The sequence below is a fragment of the Rhineura floridana genome, chromosome 3 (genome assembly GCF_030035675.1).
Source record: "Rhineura floridana isolate rRhiFlo1 chromosome 3, rRhiFlo1.hap2, whole genome shotgun sequence".
In the NCBI taxonomy this organism is placed as follows: Eukaryota; Metazoa; Chordata; class Lepidosauria; order Squamata; family Rhineuridae; genus Rhineura; species Rhineura floridana.
The window spans coordinates 131,071,758-131,094,438 of NC_084482.1; the positions used below are offsets into that span (position 1 = coordinate 131,071,758).

The following is a 22,681-nucleotide window of genomic DNA, read 5'->3' on the forward strand; positions in this document are numbered from 1 at the left end:
GTCGTGGACCAGTGAAAATACAGAAAAGCAGAATTGGTGTCTCTGCCTTCGAAGAAAGCTTATTTGACCTCTGAAGGAGTTTGCAGAAAGAGGGGACTAGGGTTTGGGATAGGAGGTGACCTTTTGGGGTTTCCTGGCAGTGTTATCTATGACCACCTGTGGCTGGAGCTGAACGAGAGACTGGTTTGCTGGGTACGACATGTGGGAGTCTGGCAGACAGATGTAGGCATGTATCAGTGAATGCTATAACTCACTCTTGCATCAATGTGCAATCTACAAAGTGTCCAGTAAGGGTTTTCCTATCAAAAGTGCCCTTCTTAGGTTTCTTTTTAGGTCACTGAAACAGTTGGAGGAGGGAGAAAAGGAAAGGTGTGTATGCAGTTGGAGTTTAAAAAAGGCTTATAAACAAGGGTGTGTCTTGCAACACTTAAGCAGGCAAAAGCAGTGGGAAGCTGTGAGCTTGTCCCAGCAGGAATGGTCTCTGCTTCTGCTAATGTTTCCTCTTTCCTAAGACGGAATTAGCTAATGGCTGAGGCTCAGAGGCATCCAAAAGACAGCAGCACAATGCTTCTGACAGACCGTGGAAGGATCCATGGTGTGCACCTCTCTCCGTCTGTGGCAAATTCAATACAAGAGCTGTTGGAGCAGATCATTTCTGAACATGATACTTTCCGGCGAGCCCTGACTTTTCTCTCGACTGGACTGGCCAAACTGGAGAAGCGCCTGGAAGAGACAGATCACCGGTTAGAAGCACTGGAAGCAAAAGTGGTGTCCACACAAAGCTGTGTAGTCAAACACTCCACTCTAATGAGGGAGCTAGCAGTGGGGCACCTGGGGGCTGACCGCAGGCTGGAGAGCCTAGAGAACAAAGTGCGAGCTCGGAACTTGAGGGTCACTGGCGTCCCAACAGCTGTCAGAGATGGCAACCTCATCCCGTTCCTAGAAAATCTGATGCCAGCTGCCTTGGGTTTAAATGGGAAAGAGGTTCCCATCTGCATCGAAAGTGCATACCGTCTCCCAGCAAAGAATGCTCAGGAGGGTGGTAGCAGCACAGTGCTAATAACTCTCTCTGATTTACGGCATCGGGAGGGCATATTGAAGGCATCCTGGGCTTCCCAGACAGCTAAGTTCCACGGACACAAGGTATCCTTCTTTCCTGATCTCAGCCCAGCCACGTATGCCAGGCAGAAGCATTTCATTGCACTCAAGCAACAGTTTCTGAAGGCAGGAGCTCGGGCTTACATATTGTGCCCTGCAAAGTTAAAGGTGGTGCACCAAGGGAAAACGTACATCTTCAAGGACAGCATATCTGCGGCCCAGCTGCTGGATAAAATCCAACAAGGTAGCTGGTGAAAGGAGAAAAAAAAATAAGGATATATCTTGAAGGATAAATTGAAATCTGAAGCAGGAAATTGTGGCCCTTTTTTCTTACAATTTTCATACCGGTGTGAAGTTGGTTTTGGATATCGCTGTTCTTTTTTTGTTTCTTTAATAAAGGGCAGTGGTTAGTAATAAATATAAAGGAGGGAGGAATAGTTCAGGTTTACCATCACAGAAAGCCTTTATTCAATGGGGACAGTGTCTTGGGATAGTGTATGTGAGGGTTGATTCACAGTGTGATTATTCCTTTACCTCTATTTGATATGCAGAAGTGGGTGTTACTCTCTCTGAAAAAAAACAGCCTTTACCTGTGTTGTAGCCTGCTGATGAGCATCGGCTACTAGTTGTCAAGGGGAATAGTGAGTCCTGTGCTAGGCCAGTCCCAATGTCTGCCATAGAGATACCATCTGACTTGTGTCTGGGCACACCATCATAGTCCTAGAAAATGCTAAGACTCTGCTCTGGACATCTTACTCTTGTTCTCTTCTTCTATCTGACCCTGCATGGCTCAAACTATGGCAGGGTTGGCTAGTGTGTGGCCTTCCAGATGTTGGGCTACCATCATACCTGACTGTTCACCATGCTGGCTGGGTCTGATGGGAACTGTAGTTCAGTAACATCTGAAGAGCTACATTTTAGCCCTTCCTACTCTGTGGTGCTATGCAGTGGAGATGAAAGCAGCTGTTACAAATGCCAGTTATGTCACAGCGTAGTCTTATCTAGGAGTTCAGTCTTTTTGTGTGAAAATAAATATGAAGAGGAACATGGGTGCACTGCAAAGCCCCTCCTCCTTCAGTGTGCAATTTGCACACAGCTGAGTGTTCTCCACAAGTGTGATGGTGAAGGTCTGAAGTGGGGAGCCTCCTTTACTTGTGGAGGCTTCTTGCATGATTTAGAAGCCTGGACAATCAGGGTTTCAGACTGCGTAGAGAGCCTCCACAAATAATAAAGGCTCCTTGCTACACTATGTTAAATATGTTGCATTAACAGAGAATACTGATATGGTGGTTCACTTATTGACAACGGCAAGATTAGGTATAAATATTAAATGGAAAAAGATCAATCTGCAGTGGCAACTGCTGCTTCCTGTTGCCATTGCTTGCCCCCTGTGGTTTTAGAGAGAAAGGGTAGGCAGGCAAGTAGGTGGCAAAGGTGAACAGAAGGAGCAGCAGTAGGGGTGCAGAGCTCTTGGCATGGGCCCACTGAAAAGATGTTGGCCTTGCAGGTGCCCAACCTTGCCAGCCCAGCCTTTTTCTCTGCCTGATAAAACCAGAGGCACAGTGTTTCTGAATGCCAGGTGCTTGGGCAAACAGTGAGAGAGTATCATTGCACTCATGCCCTGATTGTGGGCTTCCCAGTGACATCTAGTTAGTCACTGTGGGTAGCAGGAGCCAGCAGGTCTCTTCCTTTGTTTTAAGTAGGCTGTACTGAAGATATGTAGAAGGCGGCTGAAGCATTAGTAGCACTTCAGTATGACATTGTTCCTGAGCCACCCAGGTAATGTGACACCCACCCTTCTCCAGCATCACTAGGTATCCTAAAGACTTGGAGGATACCACTGATACAAGGACAAGGTTGAAATAGCTAACATTGAGGAAGAAGAACCAGATGTCTTGGGTTTTCAGCAAAAGGGTTAGGTCTCTGTGATAACAGAATAAGCTATAGTCATTGCAGAAGAGGTTTGGGGGAGATGTGTTTCCTACAGTGAACTCATATCAAGGCAGATCGCCCAGGTCAGATCAACCCAGAAACCAACTCTGCATGATGTTGCAGAGAAGGCCACATGCCATACAGAGAGGATACTCTGGACACAGCCTGCTTAATTTTCCTTGTGCCCTTGCCCCTTGCAGTTTGTGTTGGTTCATGGAATCCACTGGCCTCATTTGCCTACCATGGCAGCCCCTGCTCAAGTTCTCTCATCCTAGTGGTTCTCTCTCTCTTTCTCTCTCTCTTTCTCTCTCTCTCTCTTTCTCTCTCTAACTCTTTCAGAAAGGATGACTATGACTTTGATCCGCAACAGGCTGGGGCTGCTGATTCTGGGAGTCCTCGTCACCTTTGTCCTCTACCTGTTGCTTCCTGCAATCCAACATGAGAGATTTACATCTTCAGTAGACATCCCAAAGCCACGGGCTATGGAGGAAGAGATGAAGCAGGGTCAAAGCACTGGCAACGTCACTATCTTGACAGGAACAGTCTTGCAAAACCCCTCTGTTTTCTTTAGAGAAGCTGTACAGGTACAAAAAGATGGGGCTTCCTTTGTTGAAAGGTAAGTTGCCCTCTTGAGCTCTGACAAGATAAAATGGCCCTTCACACCTCAAACTCCGTTATAGTCCTGTCTATACTGACAGTTTGCAGCAGCAGCATCAATTTGGCTTGCGGTGCTAGTGAGTCTTTATTCAGTAATCAGAGCACTAAAAGGTTATCAAAGATAAAACAAATGTTGGCAAATTGTTATTCCTTTGACCCAACAGCTCAACACATGTAGGCTTGCTATTGCATTCACTTTCAAATTATTTGGAATCCAAATACTTGGTCCACTAAACCAGGGTGGCTGTTATCTAAAGCATCTTTGAATTAAAACTATCCTGGTGGTTGCTAAAAATGATCTTTCAGCACATAGGAGAACAAATACATTTTGATTTTTTCAGTTACCTTGCCACCCATGTATTGTATCAATTGTATCATGTCAATTACTATATGTCAATTACTATTACGGATTACTAAGTGTCCAGATCTAGACCTTGCCTCTGGGTCAGCTGTTCCACAGATCTACCTTTATTCCACTTTAGACAGTCATGGCTGCTCCCAAAGAATCTTGGGAAGTGTAGTTAGTGAAGGGTGCTGAGAGTTGCTAGGAGACACCCTATTCCCCTCACAGAGCTTCAGTCAGAGTGGCTGACTGTTAAACCACTCTGGCCACTAGAGCTCTGTTGGGAATAGGAGTCTCCTCTCAGCACCCTTCACAAAATACACTTTCCAGGATTCCTTGAGGGAAGCCATGATTGTCTAAAGTGAAATAAAGGTCTGGGTGTGGGTGTGTCCCCCTAATTAGTCAAGCCAAGCAGCTGTGAGTCTGGCTTATAGAACACTGACATTTGGTTCTTACTGGGCATGCCTGGGCTTATCATTGAATCCAATGCTAAATTTCTTAAAAGCCAGCCAGGCATTTTTTTAACATTGAAACTGCAGAAGATGAGGGTCAGAGAATGGGGCAAGATCAGTAATAGGATTACAGGTACTCTGTAAAAAATGGCTGATTTTTTCAACCAATTATGAGAACTCTGACAGAAAAAAGTCCAACGGGTCTGGTTTTCTTCTCTCTTTTTACATTGTGAACTCTCGATTCTCTCTGACTGTTTTGTGTATTGCCATGAAAATTTAGAGGGTTGTTAAGCAAGCATTTCTGAGTTCAGGACTAGATGTTTTGTCAGGTTTTGTTTTGAAATGAGCTTTTGGAAAGCATCAGAATGGCATGGGGGGTATTTCCAATTTAACACTGCAGAATGCGAAAAATCCATGCTGGCTATAGTATACAGCCAGTCTCATGGCTGTATAATTAGAAGGTTGTACAATATTAGAAGGGGACATGGCTGTGGCTGTTATGAAAGGTCCCTGCACGTCTGAATTTGCCACTACCGTTCTATCTGTCTGTCTGTCTATCAGTCTGCCTTATCTATCTTTTTTCTTTCCAGCAAAGTGCAGAAAAGTTCGACATAGCAATAGGTGTGCTACTGAGTCTTCCTGATGCTGGAATTTTTCTCCTACATTTGTTGCACTAACCTTTTAGACTTTTTAGGTAGTAGCTTAGTTATGCAACTGCTACCCAGTTGTTGCAGAAGGTCCAAATATCTTTTTCTCAGCTAACTCATTTGTTAAGAAATCTCATTTTCCCAGCTGTAAAGCATAATATTTCATCACTGAAGAAATTATTGTTTTGCCCCAGTTAACAATTGGTTGCAGTTGGGACTCCTGTGCAGGTTGTTTTTTTTTTGGTTGCCTGAGTGCAGTGAGTCCTTACTGACAAGTGCTTGTGACATCACTAGTAACAATCCACATGCTTGTTGTCAATGCCAGCACCACTTATTTTAATTTTGAGAACCTGAGTGCTGCAAACTGTACCACTGCAGCAGTATATCCTTTTAAAAACTACGTGAGAAATATCTGGCAAAGGTCACCAAACCTACTCCACCCTTTGCTACAATCCTGTACCGTATTCACTTTGTGAGCTCTTTTTCTTTCTTGTTTACCTTTTCTTCTAGGCTGTGTGCCCCTCATAAGCATTGGAGTTCACATCTCCCCTCCCCTTCAGTAAATCTATACTGCTCCCACCCCTGATCCAGGCTAGCACTCTTTCTGTGTTTCTGTTTGTTTGTTTGCAAAGAACATAGATACTGTGTTTTCCTTACCAGGTTGGCAGTGATCCTCCTGCACGGTCAGTCCTTCACTTCCAAGAAATGGGAAGAGTTGGGAACACTGGCTTTGCTCTCTGACAGTGGATATCGTGCAATTGCCATTGACTTGCCTGGTAAGAATAGGCTGCAAACTTGTCTGTGTTGACATTTCACTTTCAGCTTTATGTGCTCATGTAGCTCAACTGTCAGGAATAACTACATAAAATGGTGGGTATCAGATTTTTTCATTGACAGCTAATTTAGTTGACTGTGAGTAAGGACCAGCAGTGTTGGCTCTGCTCTCTGAATTACTCCCATACAACTAGGCCACTGGCAAAATTTATTTATTTATTCATTTTGAATATTTCTATCCCGCCCTTCTACCCTATAATAGGGCACTCAGGGTGGCTTACAAAAACAAAATCAAACATGTACATAATAAAATTATAAACAGTAAAATCACAAAAACATTAAAATAAATTAAAATACATAAAATACAGTTAAAATATATAAAATACAATACACACACACACACACACCCATGTACATATACATAGGGGGTGGTACTAAAGGGACTACAAAGGTAAAATTAAACGTAGAAGGCATAAAATCAGTGTCAGGCTCTTTATATTCTTTAACGCCTTCACCACGGCACAAATGCCACCAGAAGCGAAGGATCTGCCAAATCCCTGTTAATCATTCAAGTTGGGGAGAAAGGGACTGAAGTGCTTAATAAAGTAAGGCAATTTTCTTGAGTCCTCAGATGTTGTTGGACTACAGTTCCAGTCTTCCCCAGCCAGCTTAGCCAATTATCAGGGATGATGGGAGTTGTAGTGCAACAACATCTAGGGTCCTATGGTTGAAGAACGCTGAAGTAAGGCACCCTTGGAAGCTGGTGACTGGATATCAGAAGCCCTTAGGTTTTCAGTTGCCAGCCAGGACTCTAAGTGGTTTATTCCAGAGTGCTGTGTTCTTTGACGCCTGTCACCGGTGGCACAAGGGAGCACAACGCTACTCATCTTTGTTGGATATATTCCTCTTTCAGGCAACGCTGTTCACTAGAGGACAATGCCAAGTCCCTGCTCTGGGATTCTTTGTCATAGTTACTCATTGCCTTGGAGATGTGGTGGAACTAGCCTATAAAAGTTTGGCTTGTATTACAGAACAAGGTGGCAGCTAATTAGAGGTAATCAGTGGCTTAAGAGTTAAAAGGCACCCTAGTGCCTAGTTGTATACGTTTGAGACAGATTGCTGTGTCTCCTTGCAAGGAAGAGGAAACTGTTAGTACATTCAGGCTGAAAGTGAGTTGGAATAGAAGCAAAGCCATGTAGTTATTTTTCCTTGAAAGTTATGACTGCTGCACTGTCAGCTCCCTTGAGTCTTTGTTCTGTAGGAGCTAAACTCAGCCCTGCTGGAATGACACACACGCAAACTGGTGTGCTTCCCCCCCCCCCAAAGAACAATAATATTTGGCATTTGTATACTGCATTTTGGAGAGTACAAATCAAATTAACTTGATAATTCTTACAATAGCATTGTAAGGTAACTCAGTAATATTACCCCTGTAATACTGAGAGGATGTAACTTGCCTCAGGCCACCTTAAATATTCCTGGTTGATGTGAGATCTGAAATGGGAGGTGCCTGGCTTATTGTTCATCCTCTTAGCCACTATATAACAGAGAAGCCACTATTGACAAAGACAATGAACTCTAGTTCTGCCATCTTCCTTAAGGCCCTGATCAACCACACAACTGGAAAGAGTAGGACTACCAGAGCTTGGAAAAGTTACTTTTTTAAACTACAACTCCCATCAGCCCCAGCCAGCATGGCCACTGGATTGGGCTGATGGGAGTTGTAGTTCAAAAAAGTAACTTTTCCAAGCTCTGGACTACCCTATTTTTTCTTTGGAGAAAGAGCCTGGATTTGTGTTGTTATGGTCAAAGAGAGCAGAATGGCATGAGCTTAAGCACAAAAGAAGAGCTTGCTGGATCAGGCCAGTGGCCCATCTACTCCAGCATCCTATTCTCACAGTGCCAACCATGGGAAGCCTGCAGGCAGGACCTGAGTAAAAGAGTACTGTCCCCTCCTGTGGCTTCTAGCAATTGGTTTTCAGAAACATACTGCCTCTGACTATGGTGGCAAAGCACAGCCATCATGGCTAGTAGCCATTGATAGCCTTATCCTCCATGAATTTGGCTAATCCTCTTTTAAAGCCATCCAAGTTGGTGGCCATCACTGCCTCTTGTGATGGGAGCGAATTCCATCGTTTAACTGTGCGCTGCGTGAAGAAGTACTTTCTTTTGTCTCTCCTGAATTTTCTAACATTCAGTTTCATTGGATGTCCATGAGTTCTAGTGTTATGTGAGAGGGAGAAAAACTTCCCTATCCACTTTCTCCATGCCATGCATAATTTTATACACTTCTATCATGTTGTCTCTGACTTGCCTTTTTGCTATACTAAAGGTAAAGGTGTGCCCGCACTTGTAGTGCGAGTCGTTTCCGACTCTTAGGGTGACGTCTTGCGACGTTTACTAGGCAGACTGTATATATGGGGTGGGTTTGCCAGTTTCTTCCCCGGCCTTTCTTTACCCCCCAGCATATGCCGGGTACTTATTTTACCGACCACGGATGGATGGAAGGCTGAGTGGACCTCGACCCCTTTTACTGGAGATTCGACTTCCTCCTTTCGTTGGAATTGAACTCCAGCCGTGAGCAGAGCTTCGGCTGCGTTACCGCTGCTTACCACTCTGCGCCACAGAGGATCTCTTTTGCTATACTACAAAGCCCCAAATGCTTCAACCTTTCCTTATAGGAGAGTCACTCCATCCCCTTGATCATTCTGGTTGCCCTTTTCTGAACCTTTTCTAACTCTGCAATATCCTTTTTGAGGTGAGATGACCAGAACTGTACACAGTACACCAAATGCAGCTGCACCATAGATTTATACAATGGCATTATAATATCAGCAGTTTTATTTTCAATACCTTTTCTGATGATTCCTAGCTTGTGCAAGGCATGGTTTCCTTTACTTTGGGACATGGGGACCAGTGGGTAACATTAGTTGCTGGAATCCCTTTAATGATTCTCCACCAGTGCATGTTCTTTGTTGTCTGTGGGTGCAACCTAATTACCCCAATTCCTTATGCTTCTCAACAGGCTATGGGAACTCACCAAGCTCCAATGCTGTTGAGACATCACAAGGTCGTGTTGCATTTCTGCAGCAAGTCCTGAAGGAGTTGGGACTTCAGAAACCTGTTTTGATAAGCTCATCCATGAGTGGCCGCTATTCCATTCCATTCCTCCTGGCCAGTGGGGAACAGCTGATGGGCTTTGTGCCCATTGCACCTGTGGGCACTAAGGACTTCACTACTCAGCAGTACCAACAGGTCAAAGTAAGAGATATAGAGCAGTGTATCATTGGAGTCAAATTTATTTATTTATTCATTTTATATGCTCCCCTTCCTCCCAGAAGTTCTAATACTATCTAGAGTTCATTTGTTAGGGATATCATAGGAACAAGTTTAGCATATGATTCTACTGGCTTAAGTGGAAGTGGAAAAAATAAGAGCAGGGCCAGTCCTTATTCACAAGTGCAACTCTCTGATGCCATGAAGGGAACCTACATATAATCCAAACACACAGCAGGTACAGAATCTACTATTTGGCATCCCAGGAAAGTTGACCTTCATTTTTTAAAAGCAAGGTTTAGGCCTTTTCCACTTGAGGAAAAAAAATGGTGTATTGAATGAAGGATCAGAAACTCGAGGAAAATGACACAACTTCCCAGTGTTCAGTAACTTTGCACAACTTCAAGGCTTCTATCATCTGTCTCTATCTCTATTTCTGAATAGCTACATTCTCCATGCTTTTCTTATCATCCATTCTGTCTGTGCCCTTTGTTGCCCCAGTATAACTTCTTCAGGTGTATAAACCCCTAGTTAAAGAAAGAGGGCAATTTCTGCATGCACCCTTGTTTTATTTGCCTAATTCTGGGTTCCGTACTTCTGCAGAGAAGGCACACAGGATTTCAGCATTCTTCTCTTAATCGCACTAGTTTAACTACTACTTATAGCTAGGGATAGCCAATGTGGTGCCCTCCAGGTATTGCAGATCACACCTCCCATTACTCTTGATGTACCCCTCACTGGATCGTCACCTTGCAGTGGTGAGTGGGCTTGCGTGTTCCAATGAATCCTGTGAGCGATGCCGTCGGGAGTCATGTACTCCCAGCAGGGTCACCCATGGCGGTAAGGTCAAGGGAGAGGAACCAGACAAAGAATGATCCAAGAAAGTCCTCAACAGCAGAACAGGCGGAGGATAACAATGTGTACGTTACAACAGCTGTGAAGGCGGATGAAGGCTGCAGCAGATAAAAGACTTCCAATCGTCGTGGTATCCCATGCCATTGTATCAAAGCCTTTTTCTGTCAAGATTGTGTGTTGATCGCCGTGCGCCGATCTCCCCACATAAAACAAATTCACGCACAGGCGTCTTCCAAACAAATTACCTTGGAAGACAATCTTACTCGGTCATGAGTGATCGCCAACCAACCACTCTTGATGTATTCTGCAATTTCTGGAGGGCACTGCATTTGTTCCATCTTTGTTTTGTACTGTACATGTCATACATGTTCAAAGTCTGTTACAATAAAGCCATTTGCAAAACAAGGTGCTCCTTACATGAGCATGCAATCATATAAGTTTGTAATCATGTATTCCTTCTGGAGATACTTGGTTCCTAGCATTCCTTTCTGCCTGAATGTCTCCAGGTAGACTTCTTTCTCTGCTTCTTGGCAACAGGCACACTTGTTGCATCATGGGACATAGTCCCAAGATACAGATGCACTTTGTGTATGTTGAAATGCAGAATTAGAAAGGTGATGTGGAGCTTGGCAAAACTGAAGTAAAGATGAGAGATGCCACGTACAGCAATTTCTCTGCTTTCATAACCCCTAAAAGAAAGAAGCTAGTGACCTGTTGTGCAGGCCAATCACTTGGCCATTGTATTAGAGTCCAGAAGGTGTTGGTATTAACCTTTAAAACCCTAAACGGTTTCGGCCCTGCTTACCTGAAAGAGCGCCTCCACCGCCACCAACTATGCCGCCCAACTAGATCAGCCACACAAGGCCTTCTCTCAATCCCGCCAACCAAAACAGTTAGGTTGGTGGGTACTAGGGAGAGAGCCTTTTCTGTGGTGGCCCCCACTCTTTGGAACTCCCTCCCATGTGACCTTCGACATGCTCCTTCCCTAGAGGTATTCCGCAAGGCCCTGAAGACGTGGCTATTCCAACAGGCCTATGAGGTCCTTGGGACGGGTAAATCTCCATGATTTTGTCATCTATCGTATGCTGCTAATATAACTGTTTTTATATGTATCGATGACTGTCCAATATTTTATTTATTGTTATTATGTGATTGCATTTGTAATTTTTGTATTTTATCTCATTTTAATGTACGTTGCCTAGAGTGGCTAATTGCCAGATAGGCGACAAACAAATTAAATATTATTATTATTATTATGTATATAGCCAGGTATGTAGTTGGCCATGTAGGGCAGTAGTACACCAAATGCTTGTGGCTGTCCATTCTCAGTTATTTCCCATATGTGCCAGATTATATCCTGATATTGTATTAGACTCTGTTTGGTGGACTGCCTTCTCCAATGTAAGAATCAAGAGGGAGGGGTGGCAGGATCTCTACAGATCGATCCCACTCTCTGGAACTCCCTACCAAAATGATGGCCCCCTTTATCCTTTTCGCCATCAGCTAAAACATGTATATGGCGGTGTATAGTCTTACTGTAGTCTTTAATCTGTTCTTTTTCAATGTTCTGATTTATGCGTGGTTTCGTATACCATCTTGAGCACTTCCTTCGGGTGGAAAGGAAACCCAGAAATGTTACACATACATTTTCAGCAGGGGTCTTGAAAAACTGCCCATAGGCTCCACAGAAAAAATGGCAGTTATTCAGCAGCAGTGCAGGGGGGCTGGGGATTGTGCTTCCCATGCTGACTTGCAACATTAGAACCCCTTGGAACATTACTAGTGTGTTGATGTTTTGATCTCTCTAGACACCAACATTGATAATCTACGGAGAGCGTGATACTGGCCTGGGCACTCAGTCTCTTCAGAGCCTTCAACAGATCCCAAAATCCAGAGTTGTCATGCTGCCTGGAGCTGGCCATGCCTGTTATCTTGATAAGCCTCAGGAGTTCCACAAAGCACTCTTGAACTTCCTCAGTGAGCTGAAGTGACTGTGGTACTCTATCTACCATGCCCTTTCATCCTCTTCCTGGGAAAGAACCAAGACTAAATCTCTGCCACATCACTGAGTTGCTGTGTGTTTGAATCTGTTCCTCCATGTTTAAAGGGCTGTAGGGTTTACTGACTGTTGCCAGGGGATTGCTTCTCCCTACTTGCTTGTGGGACTCCTCTTGTTACAACTGCTCCAGGCTTGACTGTCTGAATTCTGCAGTCTGGCAGAAATATTGGATCAAGGGTATATGGAGTAGGATGACACCATTTTCAAGATATTTGTTGTGATGGCGCCTGGAGAACTTGATATTGCTGTCAGCATTTGCCCCATTTTTAAGAACCAATCCCTCCTGCTCACCTGATGCCTCTTCAGCTCGTTTCTTGTTTCAGGAGCACAAGCCCCCCATGTTATGTTGCGGCCACACTTCTCTATCACCAGCTGACTACTTTTACTGGTGTGTATGCTCCTGTTTTAAGGATTGAATGCTTTCCATGGGTTTGTTGCTTTACTTCTCCCCACTGTTTTGGAAGGAATCTTCTCAAGCTTGTCCATCAATTGAAGGAGACTGAATTATAGCACCCCAGTAAGACTATGAGTGTGTTCGTCCTTGTTTGGAAGATCTGAACAGGAAAAAACCATGGCAGGCACTAATTTTTGGAATTGGCCAAGAGGCCTTTGAGGGACATAGGAAAATTATTGGTTTTTTTAAGTGTCTTTTTTCCCTTTCCCTTTTGGTAACAGTTTGTGATACTTTGGGAACCCAGCTGTAACAAGGTGGCTGGATGTGGCCGATTTTGTTTTGTTAGTAAGTGTTACATGGATCCTCACCCAAGAAAGAGGAGACGGGGGTGGGATATAGAGAAAATGATGCTATTAGGTTTTCAGGGGAATATAGTCCATATGTTAAGGTAGGAGCTGATAGCTTCTGCTTGGTGTCATCACGTGTTTAGGGGGTTTTTTTGAGTGCTGCAAAAATGTTAAGGGTCAATAAATCATTTGTACAGATCTTGGTGTGTGTGTGTGTTTGCACATGCTAGACAGAGCTTGGGTGGAATAGGGAGACCTTGCCTAGCAAGCAAAGCGTGAGCACTTATTTGCCAGTTGTCATATAAGGTGGACATTTCCCCTACAGACATTCCTGTGTGTTGGAGTGAGTGTCCTCTCTTCTTATCTTAACTGATAACATGCCCCATCCCACTCCAAGTCGGAGGATGCTCAACCTCTGAAGGCTTTTCCATATTATAGACTAGGAAACCTGATTGTTGCCAGAGACTTCAAACCACCTATTTACAAAGGAGCAACTACCTTTGGCTTTAAGTTGCCTCACAAAATAAAAGCCTGATATGCCTCCTGGGCATATTTGGGATACTACAATACAGCTACTATGTCATCCCACCCATCCCCTTCACTCTAATAAAAGTTCACTTTCCTGTTAAAGCCCATCCCACACCCTTCCTTTAGTGTTGTAATCTTGCCCTCAGTGTTAATAATTTCCCCTCTATATATGTTCAGATGATCGCCTTCTAAATTCCTTTGTATACTGAATTGTTCAAGTTGATTTTTTTAACTGTTGAGATGAATGAGATAAAACGATCAGCTTTGAGTTTAAACCAAGTTAGATGCTTGTTAAGTCGCAGCAAAGTCTCTTACCTGAACAAGTTGTGATATTTTCAGACATTTCTGAGTAGAACACTGATCCTGAGTGGGGTGTGGGAGCTTTGTGGATGACTTGCAATAGTGCAATTGTGAGCAGTTTGAAAGGTACAATACAAAGTAGTAAGTAGCTATTGTTTATAGATCAAAGGATAGAACTGTCTGGTAGGGGTGTTGCTACAAAAACAAATTTCTGTTGCTCAGCCCCAGTCAAGTAGGGAAACTACAGAGAGAGCACTTGCTAACTTTCAGGTCTATGTGCTGGAGTTGCACAGTCTTTATCTTATCCTAGCTGTTGAAGAGTTAATAATCTATCCTGGGGGTCTCTCATTGATATGGCACCTTCAGGTGTTTCCAGCTGACTCCTGCTCACCTTTTATGGGTGACTATTTCTGGTTGTGGTCCAAGCACTCAAACTTGAAAAGAGACACTGATTGAGAAAATGTGCTGCATATGAGGATTGGATTTGCTTCCCTGCAGCACTGGAAGTGTTGTGCTCTTTAGGGAATGGTGAAATTCTCCTTTACTATCAGTGAACTGGATTATTACCTGACATCTCGGGGGGGGGCGGGGGGGAGTCTTCTTATTTACAGGATGACATGGAAGAAAATCTCCTTCTGCACCTTAGCTCTTAATCTTAGAGATAACTTAGAACAGGAAAGAATGCCAAGATCCAAAGGGTCACAAAGTCTAAAGGGAGTTGAAATGGCTCAGATGCTGAAGATAATTATTAAAGAGCTAGTTAGGCAATAGGTATCTGTGCAGAGGATACAAAGTCCACAATTTTATTTTCTTTCCTGCATATTTATGATCCGTTTTAAAAATAGCCTCCTTTTCCACCTGGGTTATCAAGCCAATTCCAATTTCGCTTAGGAATGTGGAATGCTAGTTGTGCAAAATATGGATCAAACGTAATATGGTAGATTTAAGGCTTGATTTAGACTTTATGTGACAATGTTTGATGTGTAAAATCATTTGTCAATGGTGGCATGTATTTGTCAACATGTAGTGGATGTGAACTGTGGCCATTTCCAGCTTGTTGCCATAACATATGTGTCTGCTTCATGCTTTACTGCTTCAAACACCATAAAACGTGAAGCAGAGTTCTCTTGAATCGTTAATAGTGTATCACTTGATCCTATATATACAATCACTTTCCAATGCCTTGAAATCCCTGTTCTCTGGAATGTTTTGATTCGGATAAAATCCCAAGTCTCAAGAGGTTCCACTCAAATCCAGCCAGCAAGGTTTCCAGATCTTCCCACCAGAGTATAGTATGACTCTGGTAATGTACTGAAACTCTAGTATTTCCTTATTGTTGTGCAAAGCCCTTCTAATGATTTAACTAAGCCCCTAAGGAAGGTTTCAGTATGCAGGCAAGTCAAGTTAAATGTTCTTAGTTGTTTCAACAAACCAAGGCACCTTTCCTTTACCTAAAAGAAGGCATTCCATCCTTTCTGCTCTGCAGGGAGCAGTGGCATCTCCTGTTTGTATTCTCCAGGGATATGATGCTGCTTCTCAAAGAGGAGGAGGAGGGAAAGCCAATCTATTGCCAGACTCAATTCAAAGTGCTAGTTTTGGCTTTTAAAAACCTTCACTGACGGGGATCCTTGAAGGACTTCCTGTCTCTGTATGTACCTATTAGTACATCAAGTTCTTCAACAGAGAGCCTCCTGCAAATTCGTCTCCCATTCTGAGATGAGGTGGGTGGCTATTACAGAGAGACAGCCTTCTCTGTGGTGGTATGGAGGGGGGGGACCCAAGCCCCAGATGTTCTTTGGTGAGCTCTAAACCTCCTCCCCCTTTCTCCCTTTTTAAATTTAATTTTAAAAGTACTTTGCTTATAGGAGAGTTGGCTGTACTGCAAAGCACAGTGCTGGTGAGATTGCAGCCTCCCTCCATCTTACCTGGCCCAAAACATAATACACTGGAATATGAAATGTGTGTTGTGGGCCTGGCCCTTAGTCCTTCACATACATAGCAACACCCCTGATGGTGACACCCCACATGTGGGATGCTCTCCCTAGACCGGCCCTGGCACCTACCTTGTCTTTATAGCACCAGGCAATTCTCCCACACTTCTTAGATGCAGTTTTAATCTTGCTGACTGTTTGAAGCTGCTTTTGTGATCCTGTGGCCTTTTACTCTCTTGTGCATTGTTCAGATTTACATTTTTATGGGTTTCTTGTAAACAGTCCTGGAAAATATGATTAAGGGCACTGTAAAAATACCAGTGATAAAGTTCCTGGGATTCTTCATGAGAATCCATGACTGGTCAACTGGTATATATAAAAGTTTCAGGAGTAATCATGCCCACAGTGTCTGTCTGTGGTTAGGGGTTTGAGAGTAATTCTTTTTCCACACTCAAGCTTTAAGCCATTGCTCCTATTTGAGCTGTTGTTGGCCAGAAATCATATAAGAGCTAAAATTCAGATATTTCCAGGCAAGGATGCTCACTCAGAAGTGGAGCTGTTGGCAGAGAAAGCTCCAACATCCTGCTTGAAACGGAGTTATTTTCAGCCATTATGCCCACAGCAGCCCTTCATCATGGTAGATCACCTGGATGGAAGATACTGCAGCCTACCTTCTCCCCCCCCCCCGGATCTTCTCATGAGCAAGTATCCTATGTGAACTGCACCCCTAGAAAGGGCAACAACAAACCTTCCTAGAGGAAGGAGGTGGCTTGTCCTCTGTGAGGCCTCAATAGTGTTACAAGATCCTATTCCTGGCTGTCAAGAACCCTGAAGTAGGAGCACTCATGTTATGGGTTGGGCATATCAGAGCTTGGAAAAGTTACTTTTTTGAACTACAACTCCCATCAGCCCCAGCCAGCATGGCCACTGGATTGGGCTGATGGGAGTTGTAGTTCAAAAAAAGTAACTTTTCCAAGCTCTGGCATATGCAATATTGTACTAGACTGGAACGGTCATCAAATTGAGGGCTGAAGTGTCTTCACTCTGTGGATGGTTTGCATATACTAACATTGATGCTAGTTAGCTTCCAAAGAAACATACTGGAACTTTGCAGTGACATCTATAGCTAACTTTTAATAATTACTTTCATAAATTGGGATACCAGGCCCCATAATATGGAGAGACACCAATGACTGCAAATGGGCATGAGTCCATTTTCTCTTCATGATTAACATACCCAACTAATGCTTTAGTCATTTTGGCAAACAACAAAAGCTAGGAAAAAGATGGCTCTTTACTTCAAATGCCTGAATAAAACATCTATACTTGTTATATTACTCTGCTCTCTATTAGCACTCCCTCCTCAAGGGCATTGCTCTAACTAGTTCAGCAAGTAACTTCACTAAATTAGAAAATAACATTAGCAAGTACTTAAAGAACAAACTAGGAGCTTGTACACTGGTTTACTATAGTGGAATGTACACAATGAAATTGGACTCACTGCACAAGGATGCGGGGACCATAAGTAGGAATGATGGTGTTGTACTGGATCCTGAATGGAGCAATTGTGCTTACAATATAAGCACTGAGTAAGGTATTTAACATTTTAGGTGTTTATTTCTTGTCACAGTAGTATCTGACAGAAGATTTAAAAAAACCTAGAAATAAAATGGGGGAGGTAGAGAAGTGACCCTCAGAAGAATGAAAGACATAGTGTCATATTGCATATAACCTGACTATCAAATCCAAAAAATGACTAGCTAAGAGCAAACTGATCACCATTTTCACTCTATGGGAAACACCTGCCTTTTCTACACTGGTAGCTTCCAATGCCATCTCAGATGTGTTGCATTGGATAGGTGATGTAAAGAAGATATTTCTTAATCAACAGGTAAAAAGCTAACTTTGTTCATTCTTGCTTTTCAAGTGCCATTCGTGTTGCATCTAGTGCTAAAAAGCTCATGCTATATGAATCTGTGATACTTGTCAGACCCTGGATTTGCTACATATTCTTTGTTCTACTTGGTGTTTCAAGTACTATATGCTGAACACTTTGAAATGAATGAGAATTGCAGGAACCTGCACACTTCCAAAGGATTATCTTTGAAATGGAACCCTAAGAGGCCTGCTCAGACTCCCCATATGGAATTTAAAGCTGTGTGCTGTGTGAATATGACTCTCTTCAGCGCAAAGCACTCAGGCTTGCTCACAGTAAGTGTGGGATGACACTTAAAATTCAGGGCATGGTGCAGCTAGTGCTGAGTACTGAGTGAGGACAGTGACCTCAAGAGGTTCTGGGAAATACAACAACATGGAGTTTGGAAAGCTGCCTGAGAACTTAGGTAATAGAGAGGAGGGTGCGGTATTGTTATAATGCCACCAGAGAACTTTGGCTGCACCACATTCATTTAAAGATCTATTCAAATCAAACATCACTGAACAAGTTTATAAAAAGCCAGAAATAATGCTGTCTGTTATTTGCACTTCTCCTAGCTCATGAATGTTAATTATTCTATATGGACATAGACAATACAATTAACTGCTTTTGGGGGATTAGTTTACAAACTGAAGAAAACACCTGATGAAGGGGTGGGTTCTGCCTTGGACAGAGAGTTGGACTAGGTTACCTGCGATCTCTTCCAACTCTAAGAGGGTTCCTTTGAGGGGGAAGGTCTGCTAGTCTGTCCCCGCTTGTAACATGCCACTACCATAATCAGAAATAAAAAGGCTTATCTCATTTTATTTAGATAAATCTGATTTATAATAAATCAGTCGGCCAGTAGTACTTATCAGAAGTTCTGAGTGCTTAGTTCTTGCTGCTGGAGGCAAACGCTGACATTTTTTTTTTAATGGGATGGAGCTTAGTTTTCTAGGGATAGGTTTCTATTGCCAGACTTAACCCCTGGTAAAAGTTGGGGTTAGTATGCTGGCATTGCCTTCTAAATCTGGAAACATGGGCCACCTTACCTCTTACCGTCCTGACAACAGGTAGGCAGAACAATCAGGTAGGAAGTGAGATATGAAGGGATGCAGTGTGTGTTCCCTTTGGACCTGTATGTGTATGCATGTTTGCTTTTGTGTCTTTAGTGCACTTGTGTGGGGACAGGAAAGTGGGACTTTACTTTAGGGGAATCAGAGTGTAAGCACATTCATCCCCCTTCCCACTGAGTATCTCTATGGTAGGAAGCATGGAGGGAAAGAACAGAGAGTACTGGAGGACTTGCAGACTGGTGTAATTGTAAAAGGAAGATGTGACTATCAGAGACAGCTTGGTCACTTTGTGGATACCGATCTGCTACATAAAGTTCAATTTAGAAATAATTTAGGAGAGAGGTTTTTAAGTGTCATAAGGAATCACATCTCAAAAGGTTCCATACTGTAAAAACTTTGATGTTATGTGCCTTCAAGTCGATTACGACTTACGGTGACCCTATGACCTGCAAGAGCATCTGTCATGAACCACCCTGTTCAGATCTTGTTAAGTTCAGGTCTGTGGCTTCCTTTATGGAATCAATCCATCTCTTGTTTGGTCTTCCTCTTTTTCTACTCCCTTCTGTTTTCCCCAGCATTATTGTCTTTTCTAGTGAATCATGTCTTCTCATTTTGTGTCCAAAGTATGATAACCTCAGTTTCATCATTTTAGCTTCTAGTGGAGTTCTGGTTTAATTTGTTCTAACACCCAATTATTTGTCTTTTTCACAGTCCATGGTATCTGCAAAGCTCTCCTCCAACATCGCATTTAAAATGAGTTGATTTTTCTCTTATCGGCTTTTTTCACTGTCCAACTTTCACATCCATACATAGAGATCAGGAATACCATGGTCTGAATGATCCTGACTGTGGTGTTCAGTGATACATCTTTGCATTTGCGGACCTTTTCTAGTTCTCTCATAGCTGCCCTCCCCAGTCCTAGCCTTCTTCCCATTTCTTGACTATTGTCTCCATTTTGGATGAGGACTGTGCCAAGGTATTGATAATCCTTGACAAGTTCAATGTCCTCATTGTCACCTTTAAAGTTACATAAATCTTCTGTTGTCATTACCAGGGCTGTGGAGTCAGTATGTCAAACCTACGACTCCGACTCCTCTATTTTTCTACTGTCCGACTCCGACACCTTCATAAATGGCAAATGTAAATGTATTAATATTAATAAATTAATATTAATATATTAATTTTATTGTAAAGTCGGAGTCAGTACATTTCTACCAACTCCGACTCCGCCCAAAATTGCTTCCGACTCTTGACTCCACAACTCCAACTCCACAACCCTGGTCATTACTTTAGTCTTTTTGACGTTCAGCTGTAGTCCTGCTTTTGTGCTTTCCTCTTTAACTTTCATCAGCATTCGTTTCAAATCATTACTGGTTTCTGCTAGTAGTATGGTATCATCTGCATATCTTAAATTATTGATATTTCTCCCTCCAATTTTCATACCTCTTTCATCTTGGTCCAATTCCGCTTTCCGTATTATATGTTCTGCTTATAGATTAAACAAATAGGGTGATAAAATACACCCCTGTCTCACACCCTTTTCTATTGGGAACCATTCGGTTTCTCCATGTTCTGTCCTTACAGTAGCCTCTTGTCCAAAGTATAGTTTGCGCATCAGGACAATCAGATGCTGTGGCACCCCCATTTCTTTTAAAGCATGCCATAGTTTTTCATGATCTACACAGTCAAAGGCTTTGCTGTAGTCTACAAAGCACAGGGTGATTTTCTTCTGAAATTCCTTGCTTCATTCCATTATCCAACGTATGTTTGAGGTATGATCTCTGGTGCTTCTTCTAAATCCAGCTTGGATGTCTGGCATTTCTCGCTCCATATATGGTAAGAGCCTTTGTTGTAGAATCTTGAGCATTACTTTACTTGCATGGGATATTAAGGCAATAGTTTGATAACTACTGCATTCTCTGGGATCCCTTTGGGATATATATTAAACACTTCCAGTCTGTGGGCCATTGTTTAGTTTTCCATATTTCTTGACAAAATTTTGTCAAAATTTGGACAGATTCAGTCTCAGTAGCTTGTAGCAACTGTTGGTATACCATCTGTTCCTGGTGATTTGTTTCTTCCAAGTATTTTAAGAGCAGCTTTGACCTCACATTCTAAAATTTCTGGTTCTTCATCATATGGTTCCTCCGTGAATGAATCTGTCATCCTGGCATCTCTTTTGTAGAGTTCTTCAGTGTATTGCTTCCATCTTCCTTTTATTTCATCTGTCAGTCAGTCAGTGTGTTCCCGTTGATTGTTCAGCATCCCTACTCGTGGTTTAAATTTCCTTTTCATTTCTCTAATCTTTTGGAATAGGGCTCTTGCTCTTCCCTTTTTGTTGTCCTCTTCTATTTCTAGACAATAACTATTGTAATAGTTTTCTTTGTCGGTACGTATAGTTGCATAGTTGCATTTAGGGTTCTGACCGTGTTTCTATCTCCTTTTGCTTTTGCTTTCCATCTCTCTTTAACCATTTTAAGAGTTTCTTCAGTCATCCTTTGAGGTCTTTCTCTCTTTTTAACTAGAGGTATTGTAATTTTGCATTCTTCCCTGATAATGTCTCTGACTTCACTCCATAGTTCTTCTGGTTCTCTGTCAACTAAGTTTAAAGCCTCAGATCTGTTCCTTATTTGATCTTTATATTCTTCTGGGATGTTATTTAAATTGTATTTTGGCATTATGATTGCTTTGTTCTTCTTCTTTAGCTTTACTCTGATTTTCGATACGACCAGTTCATGATCTGTACCACAGTCTGCTCCTGGTCTTGATTTTGCAGAATTATGGAACTTCTCCATCTTCTGTTGCCAATTATATAATCAATTTAATTCCTATATTGACCATCTGGTGATGTCCATGTGTACAGTCACCATTTTGGTTGTTCAAAAAATGTGTTGGTAAGAAACAAATTATTGGCTTCACAGAATTCAATAAGTCTCCTGCTTCATTTCTGTCTCCTAAGCCCCATTTCCCCACAATTCCTAGTTCTTCTCTGTTCCCTACTTTTGCATTCCAGTCCCCCATGATTATCATCATATCTTGTTTTGGTGTGTGATCAATTTCTTCCTGTACTTCTGCGTAAAATCTCTCCAATTCTTCTTATGCGTTTGATGTTGGAGCGTAGACTTGGATGATGGTTATGTTAATAGGTTTCCCGTTTAATCTCATTGATATCACTCGCTCATTCAGAGGTGGTTTACCACTGTCTTCCTCTGAGTTTGGATGCATCTTAGTCTGGTGTCTCAGCTTTGACCATTCCGCCTTGGGTGCCCCTGCTAAGAGTCTAGCCTCTTGGTCTAGACTCCTGACGGCATTGCTCTCAGCTTCTTCAACCCTCTCAAACCCCCTCACCACGTTAAGGTGTGCATCCTAAAGGGGGAATCTGAACATTAAGAGATGATTAATGAGCAAAAAAGTGATTTGCTGTAACTGTTTCTACGGAAGTTAAGTCTCGCTGACCTTAACAGACCAGAAAAGCGGGCATAGCACTGCAGCCTTAGTAGCAAGATGTAAAACTTTTCTCAACAAAAGACATACTAATATGGACCTAATCAGATAGCCCTTCTCCTTCTTCAAGGGTGCAATCTAGGAGCCTTCAGTCTGAATGAAGTTTTATGAAAGCGATAATGAGGAAAATCCCAGAGTATAGCATGGTAGTAAGTAACTTTCTTTCCTCTGCAAAAAGTTTTATTTATATTTACATATTGAAAATGCTCCTACTTATAATCATAGAATAGTAGAGTTGGAAGGGGCCTATAGGGCCATCAAGTCCAACCCCCTGCTCAATGCAGGAATCCAAATCAAATCATTCCTGACGGATGGCTGTCCAGCTGCCTCTTGAATGCCTCCAGTGTCAGAGAGCCCACTACTTCTCTAGGTAATTGGTTCCACGCCTTACAGGCTTGTTGTAAACCTTACAGGCTTGCTGTAAAGATTACACAATGGTATTAGGAAATGTTTGAAAGCACAATACAAATGCTAAATGTTAGGAATCCCACCATGTTCTTAAAAATTAACTGGGATAGTAGCTTGCCTGAGGCCGCTTCAGTGTTTCAGTTCATAGCTGGGCTGACATTTGAACTGGACATTTCTAGTTCAGC

At 42.6% G+C, this 22,681-nt stretch overlaps 1 protein-coding gene across 1 annotated transcript; it reads left to right on the forward strand.

Moving 5' to 3' along the window:
• The first annotated feature begins 256 nt into the window (after positions 1-256).
• Positions 257-13,033, forward strand: LOC133380521 (uncharacterized). The gene is made up of 5 exons (XM_061617922.1): positions 257-1,342; positions 3,370-3,646; positions 5,790-5,905; positions 8,929-9,164; positions 11,843-13,033. Exons 1-5 carry the CDS (start codon positions 526-528, stop codon positions 12,023-12,025), a joined length of 1,629 nt encoding a protein of 542 aa, XP_061473906.1. The 5' UTR covers positions 257-525; the 3' UTR covers positions 12,026-13,033.
• The last annotated feature ends 9,648 nt before the right edge of the window (positions 13,034-22,681 follow it).

What these genes read in the sequence shown, in the direction of transcription:
- LOC133380521 (XM_061617922.1), top strand. Translation starts at nt 526, where the DNA reads ATGGCTGAGGCTCAGAGGCATCCAAAAGACAGCAGCACAATGCTTCTG. An exon ending in GGGGCTTCCTTTGTTGAAAG is followed by an intron (nt 3,647 to 5,789) that starts GTAAGTTGCCCT and finishes TTTCCTTACCAG; the next exon opens with GTTGGCAGTGATCCTCCTGC. An exon ending in AGCAGTACCAACAGGTCAAA is followed by an intron (nt 9,165 to 11,842) that starts GTAAGAGATATA and finishes TGATCTCTCTAG; the next exon opens with ACACCAACATTGATAATCTA.